At 49.6% G+C, this 22159-nt stretch overlaps 1 protein-coding gene and 1 non-coding gene across 3 annotated transcripts in view; one reads left to right on the plus strand and one right to left on the minus strand.

The window, feature by feature from the left end:
* The first annotated feature begins 3483 nt into the window (after positions 1–3483).
* Positions 3484–22159, plus strand: part of LOC135814855 (uncharacterized) — a 44922-nt gene continuing 26246 nt past the window's right edge. The window contains exons 1-12 of one of the 2 annotated variants that reach the window (XM_065328045.1): positions 3484–3866; positions 4691–4848; positions 6094–6283; positions 7639–7726; positions 8019–8147; positions 8667–8787; positions 9323–9369; positions 9757–9836; positions 10138–10185; positions 10783–10904; positions 11394–11472; positions 13527–13598. In XM_065328045.1, the coding sequence (XP_065184117.1) occupies positions 3780–3866; positions 4691–4848; positions 6094–6283; positions 7639–7726; positions 8019–8147; positions 8667–8787; positions 9323–9369; positions 9757–9836; positions 10138–10185; positions 10783–10904; positions 11394–11472; positions 13527–13598 (1221 nt within the window). In that variant the 5' untranslated portion in view covers positions 3484–3779. Of the gene's footprint in view, positions 3867–3900; positions 4084–4690; positions 4849–6093; positions 6284–7638; positions 7727–8018; positions 8148–8666; positions 8788–9322; positions 9370–9756; positions 9837–10137; positions 10186–10782; positions 10905–11393; positions 11473–13526; positions 13599–22159 lie in introns of those variants that run through there. The other variant, XM_065328046.1, reaches the window with a different exon arrangement.
* Trnak-cuu (transfer RNA lysine (anticodon CUU)) lies at positions 13147–13219 on the minus strand. Its single transcript has one exon. It is a non-coding gene; the product is annotated as a tRNA-Lys (tRNA).

Consider the following 22159-nt stretch of genomic DNA (forward strand, 5'->3'; position numbering starts at 1 on the left):
CCCTTGCAACTGCCGAAACGAGTCATCTTGCCCACTGTACTACGACAAGGCTGAAGGCACGCCAAATACTCCAACAGCACCGTGCATCTGGAACCACACAGTTACAAAGAACTAGCCTTGTGCTTTTGCCAAGTTTTGGTTGTCCTGTGTAATGCGATCTGCCTCCGGAGCACTCCCAACACACTGTGATTGAGTGTGCATCCTCTGGTGATTTGGCTCCCACCTCCACACTGAGGCTTCAGGACCATGGCAGAGCACTCTTACCACGCTTACCCTAGCTGCGCTCCCACCTAGTACCTGTTTGTGCTGCGCCTTTATCAACAACAACAACAATAACAACTTTTCACATTTCGCTCGCGCTTTGCTCTACGTGTATAATCTTCTATCACTTCGCTGCTAATTCTAACACCATTACTTCTACGAACTTAGTAACTTCATACCATTACTTCTAGTTCCACCTTATAACCATGATAACCGCATGCATGCTTGTGGCCCCGGACTATCAAGTATGTTTCCTCAGCCAATGTTTACACGGGTAACAGAGGGTGGTTACGTTTAGCTCAGCTTGGTTGCCGATCGCAATCATCGTCTTTGCTTTTGGTACTATTAGTATTACCCGACTTGCTGGGTTATGTCGCTATTCGTTAGCTTCGACGAGTTTCCAAGTACACTAGTACTACAATGTACTAGTAGTAGTCAGGTAGTAGCTAAGTACTACTACTACTAGTACTACTAGTAGTAGTTTCTCACAAGCTATTCAGCACCTACATGACGTAACGATTGCACAACCAGACCCACTGCGGCTTCCGGTGAAGGCGGCCGAGTCGCGCTCAACCAGAATCGGGCTATGAGTATGACCTCGTCTCTGCTCCAAGGAACCTCAGCCTCAGGTCCTCTGGCTCTGTTGTGATGGGAGCTAGGAGTAGTCCTGGTCCTTCGCATTGGCACTTTTCAACGGTTCTTAAAGTTGGAAGTCGAGACCGAGAAGCAGACTATGCTGCTTATTTCCTCGCAGGCAACGCATATGGCTGATCTCTTCTCTGGAAGTGGAAACTGGTGAGACATTCCCGGGCTGACCTTCATATCACTTAGACAGTGAGAGATGCGCTGGCCAAGGACATAGGTGTTTGGGCAAAAATAACACGTGCGTTACTTTACTTTCCATAAAATGTCGAGACTCCGGGAATCGTATATTATTGCTGCCTTTTCTCGGCTCAGCCTGCAAATCCTGATTTGGACGAAGATTCGAGAGCGCTGCTGTTTGCAAATGGCCTCCACGACCATATCAGGGAACATTATTTTAGTGCTGCGTGACCACCCGACCACCTAACGTCCTACGTCCTTGTCCAAGGGGAAGGGCCATTCCGTCAGCGCTAATAATATGCGCCGCCAGGCTCTAGCGCTCTCAGTCCCTGCGCCCGACGCCACTCGGGCCCACATAAACCGTTGTGCGGGGGATCGGCAGGATTTTGCCTCAAGACAAGAGCGTGAGAAGATCACCTTGGAAAGAGGGTCGCGGCGCGGCTTCATCCTTCAGGCGTTTCAAGCCAGTTCACTTTGCACGGAACTGCCCGCGGGAAGGGGTCACCCAGATGTATGCAGGGCGCCAGTCACGTTGAAGGTTGGTGCACTTGCAGTTTTCGTGTATATAATTATAATATTCGCGGGATCCGCGTGAGCATCACTTGCCTGATGTTCAGAAACACACATGCACAAGGTATAGCCTTCGCTTCCGCAGGCCACCACTATGCCTTTTCACCTTAGTGGCGAATGCGCAGTTTTCGTGTGGATGGTTTAATTATAACTAACGTATTGCTTAAAAGGGCCGGCGGTTGCAGCTTTCGTGACTGCATATACACAGTCATAATATATGCAGCCTTGAGAAGTTGAGTTGTGAGAGTTGTGAGAGTGCGATACTGACTAAGTTTTGAACAAAACGAGGGATCTTATTATCTGGTTTGCGAGCGTGCCATGAAGTACACAAAATTATAGTAGGTCTTGACTTCTGAACTAAAGTGCTGCCTTGCCAGGTTGCCTCCATCTTGGATGTGAGGGGCCACTGTGTTACCTTGCCAGTGCAGTGGTCTCGCTTGCCCAACACATTGTAGGATAGGTACAAGCCAGCGAGTCTCGAACTGTTAAAAAAAACCCTCAGATCGAGACTCCCTGGCTAGTTCTAATTGCTCACTAGGTACCTGTGCATCGCAACCTTTCTATTGGGAAGAGTCCCATGCAACCTAGCCACTCTTTGATGTGCTAGATCACAGGGTCTGGACTGCCGTATTTCCTTGACTCGATGATAATAGACTGCATGCTCAAATGGTGTCGTGTGCTTGAATACAAGACCAGGATAGGGGTAACAATGTGGAGAAGAGGTTTGGTGCGACTCTTCGGCGATAGTAGGGGAAGAGTGTGTTGCTCCCTACATGGGAGCTCGCGGTTTTCCTGCCGACTTGAATTCTCACTTGACTGACTCACGACTATGTATTGAGCAGGGAATGGTGCTTTCTTGCAGGTTTGCCGAGTGGACAGTTCGATGGACTTCTCGTGTGCTCTGGATGGCAGTCGTGAGTCAGTCAAGTGAGAATTCAAGTCGGCAGGAAAACCCGCAGGCACGAGCTCCCATGTAGGGAGCAACACACTCTTCCCCAGGATAGGGGTAGTTTGATAATATAATTGTAAACCATCCTCTTATCATTTAGAGGGGGCAATTTAGCGCCAATGCTCTTCTCGTATCAGGTTTGTTTCTTATAATACAAGAAACATACCTGATACGATAAGACGGTGTAACAATTATTATTCTTATGCTGTTCCATGTTCATATAGCAGAAAGGGGGTGACATTATGAGTTAAGCAAGCTCTTGAAGGCCATTCTCAAGTGAAAGCCGGACTCTGCTTGAATACTAAGCTGACTAGAGGCTGGTTGAGAATAGCAAACTGATCTGCTATTTGTGGACATACTGTGTGCCTGCCAACTGCTGGCACTGACTTTTGGCATGGCTATGTGTGTGTGTATACTGTTTGCAGGTGTTTGGGAGAGATTGACGTTCCTCACTTGTCACACTGCACTAGGATAAACCCGGCATGCAGCCGTGCGACTCAGTCTGTGGTCTTCTGAATCATTGGGCCATGAGCAGAGGACACCCTGCTGTGTGCCAGCTGGAGTGCTTTGAGTGAAGCGCCATGGGAGTTCCACTGAGCACGCATGGGGAGGAGGGCTTCACCACCAGTGACTGAGATCTGCTCGCACCAGTCATCGCTTGTCGTTGTAGCCTGTCATCGTCATGACATTGCTACACTGCCGTGCGGAAGCTAAGCGGAGCGCCATCCAGGCACTTTGACAGGAGTCACAGGCCGCTCATGACAGCCTGTACTCTGCTAGAATGCCGTATTGTCGGATCAAGTGATCATGCAGCTCAGAACCAGTGCTTGGCCAAACTGCAGCGCTGTCCACGGTAACGGATGGAAGTGCTTTTTGCTTGTGTTTCCGTGCTTGTGTTTCCGTGCGTGTGTGTACATATGTGTACTGGAGAAGTGAAGTATTCTTTTCACTAGTCTTCAGTATTACTTAGTCCTTTGGGGGAAATAGCAGGGAAATAGCTTATGCAAGAGGCAGCACTTTATTTGCAACTCCGTTTGCCCATAGTTCCATGTGTGGGCTGTACCCTGCAACTGTCATATCTTGAGAATGTAGCCCTGCGGCACACAGTGTTACTCTGACTCGGGTGACTCAGTTATTCGCTCATGACTACCTAAACCACCTACTTATTGCTGTGAACATGGATCACTTGCAGCCACTCAGAGAGAATGATAGCGGAGGGTCGTTCTCCGCAGACATGAGCCCGCGGAGCCGCAAGCAAGGCACGGTGAGCGAGGGCACTGATGCTTGCTGTGTTCTCTCATTCATTGTTGGTTAGGGCGGCGGCGACATTGTCTGCGTGTGTGTCTGAGCATTGTATGCATAGCATTATCAATGTGTAGATAATTGTAGGCACCAGTATCAGAAGGTAGTCCGTAGTGTTATTGCCCAACAATTCCTCAAGCGGCTTGCATAATGGCAGCATGATCGGTAGACATACAGCAGTAAGGATAGCCACAGTTCAATTGCTTCACCCGGTGTCGTGCAGGTTATCTTTGCCTCGGGCAAGAGCATGCTGTCTTGCGGGTGGTGCCCTTGTTCAGGTTTTTCTTGTGCAAATCCACTTTTTGCCTTTTTTTGCTGTGCAATACCATTATGCTGCAGAACTGTAACTGGTCTACAACCGGTAGCTACGCTCTACATTATAGTGCAATGTTTTGGCATGTTCACTTGACATGTGCTCTACATCCCGATGTACTTTGTAGTATGTGTACTCTATTCTTCACATGGCTGGACGAAACTAATTCCATTATTGGAACGACTTTTCGGCCATCAATATAAAGTGGTCACAAACAGTGTGGTCAACGCCCTGTTTGTGACCACTTTATCTCATGGTTGATTATAATTATCACCATGAGATGAATAGTGAATCTAAACATAGTATGTTCTGAGTTGGCATCGGTTGCCTGATTTAGTTCTTTTCTACGAGTCTCTGAGCAGCAGTATTACCGGTGGGGATTCCAGGCTGGCTCTGTCTTCTCTTGTACATTCAGGCTGATGCATATTGATGACATTGTTGTGTATTGTTGGCGCTATTTGTATATTTCACAGAGTACCATTCATGGCTCACCATCACCTGCAGCAGCGAGAAAGAGCACGCTGGCAGGCTCGCTGGATCTGTCTCAGCTGACGCCCACGGAGCAACAATGCATCCTTGCTGTGATCCAGCGTTCTGAGGAAGCCGAAAAGAAGGTGTCGAACCATTGCCGGTATGCGGACCGCACCTATGTCCTCACTCATACACACTGCTGTACTTATTCAGAATTCGAATTGTCCATCCTGCGGAGGCACTACTTTCCAACTGAGTTTCCCATTCAGGAAATGTATTTTTAATGTATAAGAACGTTAGAGCACTTGGAGTACTTCATTTGCAGATATAGCAAAAACCTGTTGATTCAGTGGGTATGACTTTGTCGTGGTCCACCTCGCAACGTTACAATTCTACTGCACACGGTGGGACGAAATGCAATGACTTTACCGTAAACATCGCTATCGTGTACACATTAGAATAATCATCACCCACATTGGGCACCAATCAAGTGTTGTCAAGAGTAAGCTAAACGATAGGGCTCTTCTCCTTCTCCCCCCCCCCCCCCCGACCCGCACACAGAGAGCACCGGTTCTTGAAGTTGTAAGGAAGGAGAGTTCAGGAAGAATACCCTGAATGAACTGGACAATGTAAATGCCTATATATGCAGTACAATGTCTGCGTGCAGTAGCCGTGACAACCCGTGAGCGGTCCACGTGCAGTAGCCGTGACAACCCGTGAGCGGTCCACGTGCAGCAGCAAGACAAAAGGGCACTCAGACATGTTGAGGTCAAAAGGGCAACAATTCTATCAGTACCTTTCACGAAGTTACCCCCGAAATTCTACTTGACCTGTCTCATGTGGTGTGTGTGCGCGTACGTGTGTGTGTGTGTGTGTGTGTGTGTGTGTGTGTGTGTGTGTGTGTGTGTGTGTGTGTGTGTGTGTGTGTCCCATATGGTGCAGTGGTATGTGCAGCGATTTCCAATCGATGGGTTGCGGGTTCGATTCCCGACGATTATGGTCACACACGTCTTTCTTCTCTTTCTCAGACTCTTCCTGACTTTTCTTTCATTCTCCTGGGTGGTTACCAACAGCCAGTGCATGCCGGAGTATGTGGTGTGATGTGTGTGCGGGAAAAACATGAAAAGACCAAAAATAGGGATTCACTGGCCAGAAAAAAAGTCACTTCAAATAGCTGTATGGTGTAGACCAGGCTGAATAGTGATGGTCAATTCTTCAGTCTTGCAAGCTGTTGAATGGTGCAATCCCAGCACAAGTTGCTATGGCTTCTGCCGTAGCATTGCTATCATCGCCTCCGGCGATGGGCGTCAAAGGTCAAGGTGTGTGCCCGTGCACGTGTGTGTATCGTGTGTGTACGTGTGTGTATGTGTTTGTGTGCGTCACAATGTGCCATCACACTTTCCAGGAAACTGCAGGACCAGCAGAGTGCCCTACTGCGTCGATCCAAGGCCACGTATCATGGTGCATGCTTGCTGTGTTGCAAAGAGCTGGATCGCAAGCAGTGCCATGTATGCATTGTATGTGATGGTATGGCATGTCAGCACTGCACCATCAGGAGAAAGCAGCACGCCGGAACTAAGACGGCACAAGCGGAGGTGAGTGATGAAAAAGGTGCCTCCTTGGCATGTAGACGTCTGCTCGGTACAGCATGACTTCTTGAATGAGATGTGCATGGTGTGCAATTCATGCCCCCCCCCCTCCACACACAGTCATACCTCAAAGGCTGAGAATTCTATTACAGTAGAGCATTGTCTATCCAGACATCGACTCCGGACGATCGATAATCCGGAATGGCTGGCACTAAAAAGGATGGGGATGCCAGGGGCGTCGGATACACTAGGGTCACTATGCTGGGGCGTCGGAAATTTAGAGTCCAGAGCAGTGTATTTTATTGATTTACGGGGTACCTGGGACAAAATGTGGTACGGTTAATACCGTAGTGACCGTACCGTGTCCGACGCCCCTGCTATGGTATTGACCGTACAGGTGAAATCCTGATAATTCGAACCTCAAAATGCCAGGAAAAACTTCTAATTATCCGGACATTCTAATTATCCAAACATGAACCCACAACTCAATATGTATGTCAAAATGCTCTCATGGTCACGCAGAGTTGCGCTATGGACCTTAGACACAAATTTTACGGACACTGAACTGAACGGCGCAGCCTGCTCATGCAAACTGAACCGACCAGTACAGTGTACAGTGAACTTCGAATTACACTTGGCTAACTTCGAATTATCAGCACAAATCCCACACATTTTCTATGTAAGTGGAATCTGTGGGACTTCTAATTAACTGGACGTGTCCAGTTCGAGGTTCGAATTATCAGAACATTTTATGTGGGAATCGTATTGATAGAAATCGGTCCTGGAAAAAACTTCTAATTAAGCGGTATGTTCGAATTAAGCCATATTCGAATTATCAGGATTCCACCTGTACGACTTTTTGCCCCAGGTACCCTGTGGATCAATAGAATACACTGATCTAGGCTCTAAATTTCCAAAATTTCCGGGTCAGCAACCCTCCCCCACGAGTAAATTGTACCTCAGATGGCTGACCAAACCACCCTAAAATACCGTCCTACGCCCCTGATGGGGGTGGGGTGCACAGGGAGGACTTGAGTAGTGATATGTTCTTCTTTTGACAAGAGACGAACCAAAGAGAAAACAGTGAACAACTCAAGTGTTAGTCAGTCAGGCAGACGTATCTGCTACCGCCAATATGGTCGTAATGCCATCACCCTAGTACCAATGCATCACTATTTTGGACTCAAAAGCTCAATCAATTCAAGAACTAGCATGCATTTTGGACTGCACGATTCGCGTTGTTGTCAGCTGTTTCTATAGATGATCAGGTGGAATACCCAATCTCTAATAAACCGTGTCACATGGGGTAGCCTTAGTAGTTTCTCATGCTTTACTGCAGTCTGGTCTCCTTTGGTGCTCAGGTATTCTGCAAGGCGTGTGCTCTGAAGCAGCAGATATTCCTGACGTCAAGTGCCTGGCGGAAGTATGGCGACCGAGATGCTGATGAAGGTGTGTGGCACAAATACTCTCTCAGAGCGGCGGCCACAATGCAAAGAGTTTGGGCTTTTCGTACGAATTCCTGAGCGTAAAGTGAATCCCCGTTTTAAGTCAACCCCTGATTTGGTTCCATTTTCGATGTATGAAAAGTCGACTTTTAAAACATACAGAACCCGGTGGTCTGCAATGCTCTATTTCATCGTGGCTATGTCTGCAATGCTCTATTTCATTGTGTTTGAGCTGCAGACATAGCAACTATGTCTCCATGTCTGCAATGCTCTATTTCACTGTGTTTGCTCGGCAGACATAGCGACTATGCCTGGCTATGGCATGTTACTGGTGTGCGGTCTGAAGTGCGATGGAGGAGTCTTGAGAACGTTTGTGGTTGAAGCACCCGTTGGTGGCACGGCCTTTCAGAGTGGCATAATGGAAAGTATGTGCAACTGCATGTAAAAGTCCAATCAATCTACTGTAATGGCTGGCCTCGGAAGCAATCACTCACCAAACACTCAGCAAGAAGTTTGCTTACTAATAATACTTCCAGTAATGAGAAAGGTTTGACACAATATACACGGGAGGCAAAGAAGAAAGAAGATTGGCAGGATAAGCGGGCCATGTGAGGTCGCGTGTATGCTGGTTGATGTGTTATGACTGCTAACCGAGATGCAGTGGAATTCTCAGTGCATGTACTTTCGATATGTATAATGTACCCAATGCTGTAGACAGCAAGGCTGTTCCCAACGAAAGTACTAAGGAATTGCACAATACTAACTTCATACTGTAACGGTTTTGTTTTATCTTGTCTAGTGAGTGGGTATAGGCCTGGATGTTTTGAGTCTCTCCTCCCCGAGTCCAGTAGATGAGGATAGGGACGAGAAAGTGCTGCATGGTGATTCCTCGACATGTTCTTGGTTGTGCTGTGCTATCTTGCCAATGCATAATTTTCTGGCAGATGATGAAGTGCTAGAGTGGTGTGATGAGCTCCTGATTGGCAGCATACACAGGAGTGTGTTGGAGAAGGTGCAGCAATCTTGCCGTGGGCGCATTTCAGTCACTGTGCGTAGATATGTACGGTAAGGAGCAGTATCCATCAGTGTGTGTGTGTGTGCGTGTGTTTGGGTTGCAAGCAAGTCAATGTATTCGGAAAGAAGAAAAAAGAAGAAAGAAATGGCTGTGTAGTATTTTGATATGCATACTTCAAGTAGGTATGTGCTTGGAAGAGGGTGGATTTTTCCAATCGTGCTGCGACCCACAGCGGATTGGGAGCTTGTGGCCAGGCACAAAGGTAACATGATTGCGGTGAAAGGGATTTCAGCCTTTAGACTTTATCATCTATGTCTCTGTGTGTGCCAGTATATGTGGAGCGAGAATGTGTGTGCGCGCCTGTGTGTGTGTGTGTGTGTGTGTGTGTGTGTGTGTGTGTGTGTGTGTGTGTGCGTGTGTGCGTGTGTGAGCTTTTGTGTGTGCGTGTGTGCATGTGTGTGTGTCTGCATCCCTGTACATGTGTGAAATGTGTGTGTTTGTGTGTTTGTGTGTCTGAGGCACATAAATACTTTGTTACTACATGCAAACAGTTACATATTCCTATTGTTTTTTACTTCTCGGCAGTGGGCATGAAGAAGAAAGGACGGTATGGGTGGATTGCCAATCTGCTAGTGAGTTTTGTTAGTACAGTATTTACTGCACTCACCTGCACTGCTGGTAGCTTAGAGTTATCAACAAGTCGTAACATGAATACGGACGCAGTGCCAAGCTGTGACGCATGGGGAGCTAAGCAGTTCATATTCATGTCAATGTAGGGTTGAAGCGACTGTTGAGCCAAGGGGTGATGATGACTTTTCCACGTCTGGTTTATGTGTGTGCGTATGTACATGGTGTGTGGGGAGGGGGGGGGGGGGTTTAGAGTGTGTGCCTTTTTAATGATCTCGTCAGTAGTTGATTAAGGCTTGCAGCTTGGTGCCGTAGTATCACGAGTGTGTGCTGTGCTATAGATATGCATGTGTCTTGTGTACCTGTGTACCTGTGTACTCGTGTGTTGCTAGGCTCGGTGAGCGCCGATGCACTTGCCCAGCGCATGCTTATTGATCCCAGGGCGGTGGGGTTTCCAGATGGACTTTTTCAGGTGAGGGCGCCTATAGCAGCTAGTGTCCAGCCGGCATCCGGCTTAGGTAACATTGCTGCTGCTGGGAACAAGTACATTGAACCCTGCATCACCATCCTGCTCCAACCGGCGAGTGTTTCACATGCAGGTGCACTGAGAATGGTTTCCTAAAGCTTTTTCTGATATCAACTTGGAGAGGTGGGGTCGGCTAGGCTTGGCATTTTCCAGAAATCTGGCAACTGTGAGCATGCTCTGAATGAGTTGTCTTTGCAAACTCGGCTACATCATTACTTCTGGTTCACTATGCGATGTGTGCTGATAGGCCACAAGTGGTGGAGACACGTTGCCGTACCCAAATGGCAGGATCAAGGTAAGTGACAAGTCAATATGACTTTCCTCTCCCGTTGCTGTTTCAGACTCAGGCGCGTAGCACCGCCGTTGGCGGTGGTCTGGCCAGAGGGGGTCTGGGGGGATGTCCCCCCTGGATTTTTTTTGAAATTAGGGTGCAAAATCCTGCATTCTGGGCACTTTGGGCATTGTTTTACTATGGTGGTCGTGGTCGGGCGAAAAAGTGGTCCGGCCAAAGCCGGACCGTCCGGAGCGGCTGCTACGCCCCTGAGACTTGCCTTTTAGTAGGCTTTTACTTAGGCCGCCGGTGTACACATGCTGATTCAAGGCCTCAACACCTTATAATATGCCTGATAATATGCTGGTTCGAAACTTCAAAGGCACTGCACATCGCACGATACCAGAAGGAGAAAAGAAAGGATGCGTCCACTACACATTGTACTCTACCAGCGGGAGAAAAACAAAGGACGTGTCCAAACGTTATATCGGATATTCTGTGTTTCCCTGAATTGAGCTTAGTGCACGCGTGGTTCATTGGAGGGAGGAGTATTATAAAACATTGGTCACCCTCCCTTCAGATTCACTAGTCAATAATTGTTATGACCTTTTTTTGCTACAGCTCAAGCTGAAGCTGGTTAGCAGTGACTTGACCGTGATGGTGGTTGAAGCTGAGCGACTTCCCGTGCTAAAGCCCGGTGTTGGCACTTCACCTTCCGTCTCGGTTAACTTGAATGGGCAGAAGTAAGAGAGCCGTCACTAGAACGATAGGTATTCACTAGCTGAGGGAATGGAAAAGGGAAACGCCTGGAGAATAATCTGACTGCTCCACCAGGACTCGAACCAGGGACCTTCGCTTGAGGCCAGCGATGCTCTAACAGTAGGTCTTTCTACGGTTCTCTACTGGTTGATGATATCCGGGGGAAAAACGTAGATATGTTTTAAAAGGCTTAGGCAGCTTTGAACAATGCTTGCAAAAATACATACGAAACTATTGTTGAACCTTGTGAATACCTGAACCCATGTCTAACATGTACTCAATGTATGACCAACGACCAAAAGCCAGGGCATGTCTGGAGAATGAAGCCAGTCACAAAAAACATTTTGATTGGATTTTGAGAGTACAGCTCGTTGCTGTGTGGCTTTGTGTTAGTTTGCATTGAAGGCCTGCCTTGCCGACTTCTGATTTACCATGCTCCTGATTTTGTGCTTGTTGTTTCTGCTGGACGCCAGTTCATCCTCCACAAAGCAATGTTTGCGTGCAGGCAAGACAGCCTGGCACGAGGAGCTGTTCTTCAGAATCAACTGTGAGGTAAGTACACTGTAGCCAGTGTGAGTGTCTGTGCTCGGCATGTAGTACCGGGGTGGGGTTTACTGCCTACGCTAGGTTATAAGTGTCTGATACTCATCGGCGGGGGGAAATCCCCTACTCAACAGGAGAAAATGGTCTCACCCACCAATGTCTGACTAATCCAATTACCAGTGCTACGACTCGTATGTCCAAAAAATGATATGGTTGCAACCAGTTCAGTGCATTCTGAATGCACAGGAGGTATTCACCATTCTTTGTTGACAGTAGCATAGCTGATTATCCATGGCCTGTGATGCATGCGTCTTGACACAATTTGTTGATAGAATATAAGTACTGAAGATATAACCAAGAGCTTGCGTTGTTGTGTGGCGGGCGTTGTAACGGAATCACAGCCATTCCGTTCCCCGGGACGCAGGACACAAAGGACACGACACGATGTGGCGGGCGTTGTAACGGAATCACAGCCATTCCGTTCCCCGGGACGCAGGACACAAAGGACACGACTTGTTTGTTTTACATTATTTATATTCACAAGACGGAAATGGAGACAACACTCAAAGGGACGAACAAGAAGACTGACAAAAGGACTCTCGACTACAAAATCGCGCATGCTCATATCACACATGCACGCGACTAGAAGAGACAGTTTGGGGAATGCCATCACACAGGAAAACAACACATCATTTTACAACACCTGCCCCCTTGATGACATTCCACAAAATAATAAACCGACACCACGTTCCACATGCACAACAGCAAAAGGAACCACAGCAAAACAGAACAACCAAAACCAACCAACAGCTTACATTGTAGCACAACAAAACTGGGCCACGACACAGGGCCAAACCAAGACACAAGAGCCGATGCTCTCAACCAAGCCGCACCACAGGGCCAAACCAAAAAACACAAGAGCCGACGCTCTAAACTCAGGCACACAAGGCCAATCGAAACACGAGAGCTAAAGCTCCAACAAATAACAACATGCGCGCAGCAGCGCAAAATAAATCTACAACGCAAATTAATGCAGAACAAAACGACGAGAAGAGCAACATACCGACAACCAAACTCAACAACACAGCAACGAACTGAACAGCGAGAGAAACACGATCAGACAACACAGCGAGCAAGACAACAACAAGACGAACAACAAAGGACGACACACAGTCGGTGATGCCAGACTCATCCACTGGCCTCTGGCGAGCCACGGCCACACGCTCCATGCGGTACCTGCCGTCCCATGCTCCAATCCCCAGCTTCTGCCGGTCCAACCACCTGCTCTGCCTCCTCTTCCACCGTCTTGCGCTCCCACCAGCTCCTCTCTTGACCTCCTCCATTCCCACGCATACTTTATAGTTTTACTTTGTTGTTGACGACGACGACGAACAGACTCACTACAAACGAACTCATCCTCTGCGTCCCGGGTTTCGGCACCACGTTGTAACGGAATCACAGCCATTCCGTTCCCCGGGACGCAGGACACAAAGGACAAGACTTGTTTGTTTTACATTATTTGTATTGACAAGACGGAAATGGAGACAACACTCAAAGGGACGAACAAGAAGACCGACAAAAGGACTCTCGACTACAAAATCGCGCATGCTCATATCACACATGCACGCGACTAGAAGAGACAGTTTGGGGAATGCCATCACACAGGAAAACAACACACATTGGCGCCCAACGTGGGGCTCGAACCCACGACCCTGAGATTAAGAGTCTCATGCTCTACCGACTGAGCTAGCCGGGCCCACATACCATAAACATCACACATCAATCACACCATACTCGCGCGTACACTTAGACCATATATGACATCAGACACTGGACTCCACAAGACAAGAACCAAATACAACAACATGCGTAAATCAATACGAGACGAAATCCGCAACACAATGTTCTGGCTTGTGCGCGGAAGAAGCGTGTTGGCATCCAGGACTGCATATGAATTGTGCAGAGAAGATAATGCTCACTGATGTGATACATACTTGTAAACACGATACGGTTCTCTCACTATGTCTTTTCTGTCATTGTGGATATGCCTGTGCCTCTCTCAGCTATCCAACTGCATTTTGAAGGTGTCAGTGAAAACACCCAAGCAATTCTTTGGCAAGGCCACGCTTGGTGAGGTGAGTGAACTCGGAGCAGGGTGTTACGTTTTCTTACTCTTAGTACTCCCTTGTGCCATTGTTCCAGCAGATGCTGCAGGTGTCGCTGACCTGCACAGTTTGTACGAGTACTTGTAGATTTATGCAGTGCGTGTCTACAGCTGTATTTGAATGTGTGCGTAGTGCACAGTTGCAGTCGTGCCCTAGGCCCTGTGTCTGTGATACGTGATTTGTGGTGCGTGTTAGCTTACACGTGGGAATGCTACGCGCTTTCATGTGACCTGCGTTACTTCCTTCTCACTGTACTTCCTTTTATGCATGTATCGCTGGCATATGCGACACGGGCCGGCCGGGCCGGAGTGTGTATTGGTTTTGGAAGCATGTGCCTTTTGTTCTGTGAGTTGTTGTTCGCATGCACATGTTGCTGGCTGCGTGGTAATGTTTTGGTTCTTGTTGTGTTGGACCAGTGCTCTAGATTCTACAACTTACAAGTAAAGTAGTTTGTAGCTGTTGTGATTTTACTATGTTCCATGGGTCTGAATTATTGTGTTCTCCGGAGTGGAGTAAAACTGAACTGTGATTCGATTGTGTGCGGAAACCCGGTGTTGACGAAAGTGTGTTGACCTGGGCGCTGAGGAAAAGTAACATAAACTGGCACCTCCGACGGGATCCTTTTGCCTTTCCGTGGTTGCTGAGAGTCGTCGCCATGAGTGAGGAGCGGTGTATCAGCCACAGATCGACGAAAGGAAAGGAACCCAAGCGATATGGATTTTCTGGAAGTGAGCGCTCGAGTACTCGTGCCAGTCCTGGGAGCACTGAACTCGTAGAATTGGAGAGAGCTCGAGTGGCCAGAAAAAGGGCAGAGGCCGAAGTGCGAGTGGCAGAGGAGATTGCTGCACTGCAGGAACAAGTTCTGCAGAGTAAGTTAGCTGTCCTGCAGAAACGGCAAGCCTTGGAGCAAGCTCGTTCCGAAGAAGAATCTGCGCACGAGTCGGCGGCAGGAGCTAGTCCGTCGCCTCGTAGAGAAATCGCTTCGGACGGGGACGTGGTCTTCCAACGAAGTCGTGACGGCGCAAGTGCGACTCTGCGATCTTGTATGCCACCACGAGCGGAGTCGGACAGTGCAGTTACCGGTAGTAGGTTTACGACTGATCCTCCGTTACCACTCGCGCGCACCAGTGTTGAAAATGTGAATACACTGGTAGCAGGAACAGCAGCTGCTCAGCTATCGCAGAATGTCCCGGACGTCGTTGACGGTGTGTCTGAAGAGTCAGACCACTATGTGTCATCCAGTAGCGCCTCAAGTAGTGACACTGCTGGTGACTCTACAACTACTGGAACTACAACTAACGCCAGTAGTGTTGAAAGTGATAACAGCCACACTGATAGTAGTACTGTTAGTCACTATGGGCCTGCTTCCAGGCGTGTTGGTACACGTGCTCTGGCCAACGCAGGAGTTGCGTCCAGAGGCGGAGCTGCCTGCACTACCCAGCCAGTACATATGCAGCAGCAGCAGCCGCCGTCACAGCAGCAGCAGCAGCCGCCGTCACAGCCGCCACGGCAGCAGCAGCTGCAGCAAGTCCATGTGCTTGGTAGCGCCGTGCGTCCAATGCTGCTGGAAGCAAGTGGACAGGCCCAGCCAAGCCCCGCTGCACCGAGAAGACTGATGACTCAGAAGAAGAAAAAATCGGAAAAACGACAGAAGAACAAGGACAAAGCCGAGCAAGCAGCTTCACTGTGCAGTGCCATGACGGAGACACTCTCACTCAACCCTGGAGCAGTGCCGTTCCAACCAGCGAAGCAAACACTGTTGCCTGGACCTCAGCTGGCACTGCCTGGACACCAGATGGCATCGCCTGGATTCATGCCATGGAACTCGCCTTATGCTGTTACCAGTCACCTGAAGGCGTTAGAGCTGCCCAAGTTTGATGGGAAGGTGCAAAGCTACCTGAAGTGGCGGCAGCGTTTCCTTCGGCTGATTGACGACAGTTACGCGATGTCGGAGAACCACAAGCTTGCGCATCTGAGGGAGGCCCTTGCTGATGGTTCTGCAGAGGAGCTGATTGCTGATGTCTTGGATGGACCTGGCGCATATAAAGCAATCATGGCCGAGTTGGAACGCTGGTACGGTGGCCAAGACCGAGAGCTGAACAACCAGGAAAGAGAGCTCATGGAGTGGCCAGTCTTGACCAATGAGCGTGACGTCAGCCAGCTGAAAAAGTTCGCCATTCGGCTCCGCAATACCCTGCTTAACATGGAAGCAGTCCAGGTGCAGCCAGGCAGAGAGTTATACCTGGCACTAACCCGGAAGATTCCTCGACGGCTCCTGGCACGCTACTTCGATCGTTATGATGATTCCAGCTGTGACATACAGGCATTCTCGCAATTCCTAATAACACACGTCCAGAAGCAGATGCGTGTTGAGGAACGAATTGGCCTGGGAGACCGCCCACCAGTATCACTGCAGCCCAAGGAGCACCAAAACAAGAGTAATCGGCCGTTGCCCAGCAGGCAATATGGAGTCAGGGAGCGCACGTTTATCTCCAGTCCTGGGACTCCACGCTCAAGCGACTCGTCACAGCCTGGGCCGAAACGTAACTTGGTCGCTTCTAGCAGCCGCAGCAACTCCAGAAAAGAGCAAGCTGCCTCAGAGCAAAGACAGCATGCAGACAACAGCCATGCCTGTGGTAAGTGCGAGGGTGCACACCATATTGCAGATTGTGGCGAATTCAAGAGTCTGCCCGTGCAAAAGAGAAATGACACGATCCGGAACCTACGGCTATGCGTCAACTGCCTGGGAGATGGGCACTGGGCACGAGACTGCATGGCAGCGGTGTGCCGAGAGTGTCAAGGCAAGCATCATCATTTACTGCACCGTGAACGACAAGGCAGTTTTACACCATCACCACCAACGCGAAAAGAGGCTAGCCACCATGTGAACAGCGAATCCCAGCCAGCCAATGACGACGAGGCCGGCTTGACCTCATTCATGACGATACCGGTGAAGGTCGCTAATGGAACAGTGACTGCCACAGCCAACGTCCTTCTTGACTCTGGATCAACATGCAGCTTTGTCACAGAGAGGCTTGCACACCGACTACGGCTGCGAGGAGAGCGCAAGCCAGTGCATGTTGGTGTGCTAGGCGGTCAAGTTCTCTCAGGCGAGCGAGAGGTGGTGTCTCTGTCCCTTCATCAATATGACAGCCAGGAGATATCAGAAGTTGAGGCATATGTGCTGCCAAAGATCACAAGCGACGTGCACGTTGCTGATTGGAGCCGTCTGCGTCACCAGTGGCCACATCTAGCAGACATTGATTTCCCTGCTGCAAGCAATCAACGCGCCATCGACATCCTAATCGGGCTAAATTCAGCAGCACTGCACAGTGCACAGGAAGAACGGATTGGCAAGGCAGGTGAGCCCATTGCAAGGCGCACACCCTTGGGATGAGTCTGTTTCGGTTCAGCCATACAAGACAGCTCTGTCCAGCACACCCATCATGCCCTGGAACTAACACAGACAGGTCTCGACTCGCTTGTCCGTAACTTCTGGGACTTGGAAGCGGTCGGCATGCGACCGTCTGCTGAGAGCTACTTGTCACCTGACGAACGCCATGCTGAGGAAATGACTCGACAGCAGCTAGGGTACGCAGATGGTCGATTCGTTGTCGGTATTCCCTGGCAGAATGGAGCGCGTCCTCAGATCACGAGCAACCGAGTGCAGGCCGAGGATCGGCTGCGTTCGCTACTGAGGTCTCTAGAGAGAAGACCAACCGTTCAGATTCGCTATGCAAAGGTGCTGGAGGAGTACCTACAGAAGGCGTACATTCAGGAGCTGACATCTGATCAAGTCCAGCAATGTGGCCGTGAGCAATGGTTTCTGCCGCACTTCGCAGTAGTCCGCGAAGACAAGGCTACAACTAAGGTCCGTGTTGTGTTTGATGCTGCAGCTCGCTTCAACGGCACGTCCATCAATGAACACATGTACGCTGGGCCACGACTGCAAAATGACCTCGTCACAGTACTGATCCGGTTCTGCATGCACCCTGTGGCACTGATTGCTGATGTGTCGGAGATGTTCCTTCAGGTATCACTACAGCCTGAGGATCGCAGATATCACCGATTTCTTTGGAAGACCGGGGACGGAGTTGTAATAGGTGTATGTATGCTACGACCTGAATACTCACCATTTGTATTTCCCGCTCGTTCCCATTGGCAATGAGCCACTCACATAGAAGAGCGCATGCTCCAGGTTCTGTCTGTTCTAGTCTAGTCTTGAGTTGTCGTTGTCCTGTTCTCCTTCTGTTTACACTCTTATCGAATACTTCTAATTATCCAATCATAATACCCTTGTGTTCCGGTGTGAGGGGGCATTATTAGCCGGGAGCAGCTAACACTGGTGGCAGCGGAAAACGTCCACCACTACATCGCTGGCGGAGTATGTACGCCTTCGGAGATCGCCGACTATGAAGAACCACGAAGGCCCACGCAAGTGAAACCATATCCTCATCCACTCTCTTCGTCAATATTTTCCTATCTGCATTGTGTTTCTTTCTGCTCGTCGTTTTCTTGTTGCATGCATTGTTTACCATGGTTTACAGTCCATAGGTCAAGCATTGGCGCCAACCTGTCTGGCCAAACATTTTCGTAACATTTTCTGTGTCCGTGTTTTGTGCATACTGGCTGCTGTCTAGTGTCTTGTTAGGATATCTGCTAGCTGGGTAGTAGAGTCTAGCTACACTGTGTCCGTAGAGTAGTTGCCTATTTGGAATAGACCAATCCCGAAAAGATTGTCTGGGTTCGAAAGGGGGCATGTCAACTGAGAGTACACTGTACAGCACATACATGGCACTACCTGATCAGCATGCCGCACAGGACGTGTTTGATAGTTCGCGTGTGAATGCGAGGGTAAGTACACGGTTTTCTCGTTAGTTGCATGCAAGAGAGACGATGCGACAGAAAGCAAAGCGCTTCGTAGTTTTCTCTCTCGCACTGGTAATGATCTGCTGTTGGAGTTGAAATGCTAAGACATAATCCTTGTTTCGCTCTTCTGTGTAGTGTGAAGAGGTCAACGAACATGTAGAGCTCACTTTGATGAAGCAGGCAAGGCTGTGAGCGCTGTGGCTCAAAGCGATAGGCCCTAAATCTTACGAGATATTTCGAGTGCTATTGTTTGTTGCGAGCGCTTCGTCTTCGATGAGTCCTGCCTCTTTCCTGGCAGCTGCCCTCCTATAGGACCAACCACGAAGTGACTGTACTCATCTGCAGCCGATCAAAGTTATATTGCACAAGACTGAGATATCGTTTTCGCCAAGCCAGTGCCCCGCCAAAGGCCATCGCCGTGTCACACCGTCGGAACTAGTTCATGATGAGAAACATCATTCGCGCGAGCGTGATGAAGAACTATTTCGAAAGACACCATAGTCTTTACCCCTGGGACGACAACTATGTGCACGTCCTGCAAGGGGAGAATGTCACCAGCGACATCACCGAAGACGACGGCAGTATTTCGGAAACCTGGAGTCAGCGGAGGTCGTCAAGCTCCTCCGCGATCCGGTACATGTACAGTATAGGTGACATGTCGACACGAGCGTGCGGAAACACAGCATACACTGTAGTAATGTTGCAAGAGTTTGCGGAAGGAGTCCAAGTCGGGAAATCCATCAGCTCCAAAAGCTACCTGTAGGTGGGCGATGAGACTCCAGCTTCAGACTACAACAGTCAGGACTTGTAAATAGTTGAACTTTGTGAAGCAGCAGATCGAGAAGTTAGCTGAAATCGTAGCTGTTGCAGTATGTCGGCGCTATGTAGCTTGCATTTTTTACGGAGAGTCGATCGCCACGCGAATGTTTCTCTCCTCACCGAGAGCTATCTGGCCTCCAAACTCCGTCAGGGTCTGCCTAAGGTACCGAAGGTCCTTTGACTAGCTGCTGGCAGGACTCCATCAAATCCTTTAGCTTCAGCTCGGCGAGCAAAAGTCTCTCTCTCCTCCGCCATGAGCTGACACACACAAACTGAATACAAAACGATGCACTTCACACGTGCTGGCTTGCACGCGTGCCCCCTTTCACGAACCCAGACAATCTTTTCGGGATTGGTCTATTGTCTCTGCCAAATTTAGTTGTTTGTCGCTACGCACGATAGGTTACGTAATAGATTTAGAATTAGATCGATAGTTGATCGAGGCGTCGATCGAGTCCACGGGAAATTTTTGCAGATAATTTTTTTCGAAAATTCAAAAATACAAAAACAATTTTTTTTTCACAATGGGCCGTTCAGCGAAATCCAAGAGACAAGAAAAGCTAGAGCGTAGCTTCGCTGAAGCTGGCTGTGACATGAGCATTGCTGAAGAGCGCGAGAGTTCGCCGGTACAAGGGTTGTCCCATCGTTTTCGTTTGCCGGACACAGACACACCACATGCACGTCCACTGCCGAAGCCAGTTTTGCTTCCTGAGACATTCGGAAATCAGCCAGGCCAAGATTTCACCACGTACATGAGGCATTTCGTCCACACATGCGAGCTGAGTGGGTACGACGACGAACAAAAGCTACGGCTACTACCTGCTCGCCTTGTTGGTACCGCTCATGAGATGTTCACCGAAATTCTAACTCACACGCCTGACATGAACTTTTCCGACACAGTCGAGGCTCTGCATGTCCGTCTTGAGCCGCCCCAGCAAGCATTGATGCACGAGGCCAGTCTTCGCCAGCGAGTGAAGCTGGCGAGTGAAACTCAGCACGGGTATGCCACGGAACTTCGTCGGCTCGCTCGTCGAGCCTACCCAGGACAACAAGGTGCACTGCTTGATTCAATGCTTTTGCAACTTTTTATTGATGGCCAGGCATCGAAGGATTTGCGCTTGGCGTTGGCGTCACCTCGGCCCACTGATTTGGATGCGGCGGTCCAAAAGGCCATCGAGGTAGGTGCTATTTATGCTCGCGAGCAGGCCCGCACCGTACCTCACCAGTATGCACAGCCCGTATTTGCTGCTGCTCCGGAAGTGAAGCCCGGTCGCACTGCTCATGGTCGTGACCCCTACACAGCAGTCGGTCCACTGAAGTCGGAATCTGAGCGAGACCAGTTGGCTTCGCTTTTGTCGAGATTTGATTCGCGTCTCTCTGCTTTGGAGGCGAAAATGGAGAGCGTGAGTCTGTATCGCCCCACCCGACCCCAGCAAGACCATGTACGTTTTGTTGCTCGTGGTGCTGGTGCTGGTGCGCCTAGTCGTGGTCGTGGCCACAGTTTTGCGAGGCCTGTCCGTGGAGTGTGCCATGGATGTGGTGAAGAGGGCCACTTCATTGCATCTTGCCCGCACGCAAAAAACTAGGTTGGACTGGTGACACGGGGCCGCCGTCAGTCGTCCGAGTGGAGCCCCTCGAGGAGGTATGTGGTGCGATCTCACCCATTATTGTGCACGTTGATGTTTGTCTTTCGTCTTCGTCTTCGTCTCCTGTTGTTGCTCTTGTTGATTCTGGTTCAAGTGTGTCGTTAGTGCATTCTAAATTGTTGCCTAATTTGACAGAGCGACCTCCTCTAGAGTCTGCTCCGCGGTTGTGTGCAGTCAATGGCGCACAACTTCCTGTCGTTGGATCCATGGATCTGTGTATGTCGCTAGGAAATCTGTCTTTCCAGCACACGGTTGTTGTGTCTCCTGGTATTCACTGTGACATGATTCTTGGTTCCGATTTTTTGTTGCAGCATGGTGGTGTATTAGATATTGCTCGTGGTGTTGTGATGTTTGGCGATGTGTCTGTTCCGTTGCATGTTTCTGGTTCCGGGTGTCCTCCGTCACGTACGCCCTATGATCGTATTGTTCCGCGTAATACTTCCCCCTCATGTAATACTCATTATCACTCCCCCCTCACGTGACCGCGGACTCCTGCATATACACTCACACAATAACCACACAACTGTTTGGGGATAGCGCGCTTCTTGTATTATGCCAAACTTGACACGCTGAGTCCAGCTTGACTCAGCTGAGTCCCTAACTGCAATTTACTGCTCTAACATGAAGCCGTGCCTGGAAGAAGAGAAAGAGCGAAAAAAAAAAAAAATTCTGGCCTTCTGCAAGCAATAGCAAGTAATGAGTGACGGCTGTGTAAAGTCGCACAACCATGCAGTCGACCGGATGATGGTGAGTGTCCGGCACACATCTTGCTCTGCTGCTCCACCTGCGCATACCTGATACGGTGGTGCGCTTACGGGCGGGCTGCCTGGGCCCCAGATGCCTCCTTGATGCGCCACGGAGTGCCGTCGAAGCACCTGTATCACTTCGGTGATCCAAATGCGAATGCAGCCTTGCCGGTCGCCCGCCGGCCTGCCGCCTACGCGACCAGCCTGAGACTGGCCCTGCCGCATTTGGCGCTTCTAAACGCTGCGATCCGGTAGACAGCTCACTGGGCTGCCAAAAACGTGACTGGCTTGAGGACAGTTCCATACTGGGCAGGGCGCCCAGCTCAGGTCGCACGCCGTGGCGGCGTGAGCTGGGCGCGGTGAGGGTTGGTGATAACTACAGTTTCCTCCTTCCTCCTCCGGAAACTTCCATTTATCACTCCCCCCTCACGTGACCGCGGACTCCTGCATA

This window comes from Sycon ciliatum, chromosome 4 (genome assembly GCF_964019385.1).
Source record: "Sycon ciliatum chromosome 4, ocSycCili1.1, whole genome shotgun sequence".
Classification (NCBI taxonomy): Eukaryota; Metazoa; Porifera; class Calcarea; order Leucosolenida; family Sycettidae; genus Sycon; species Sycon ciliatum.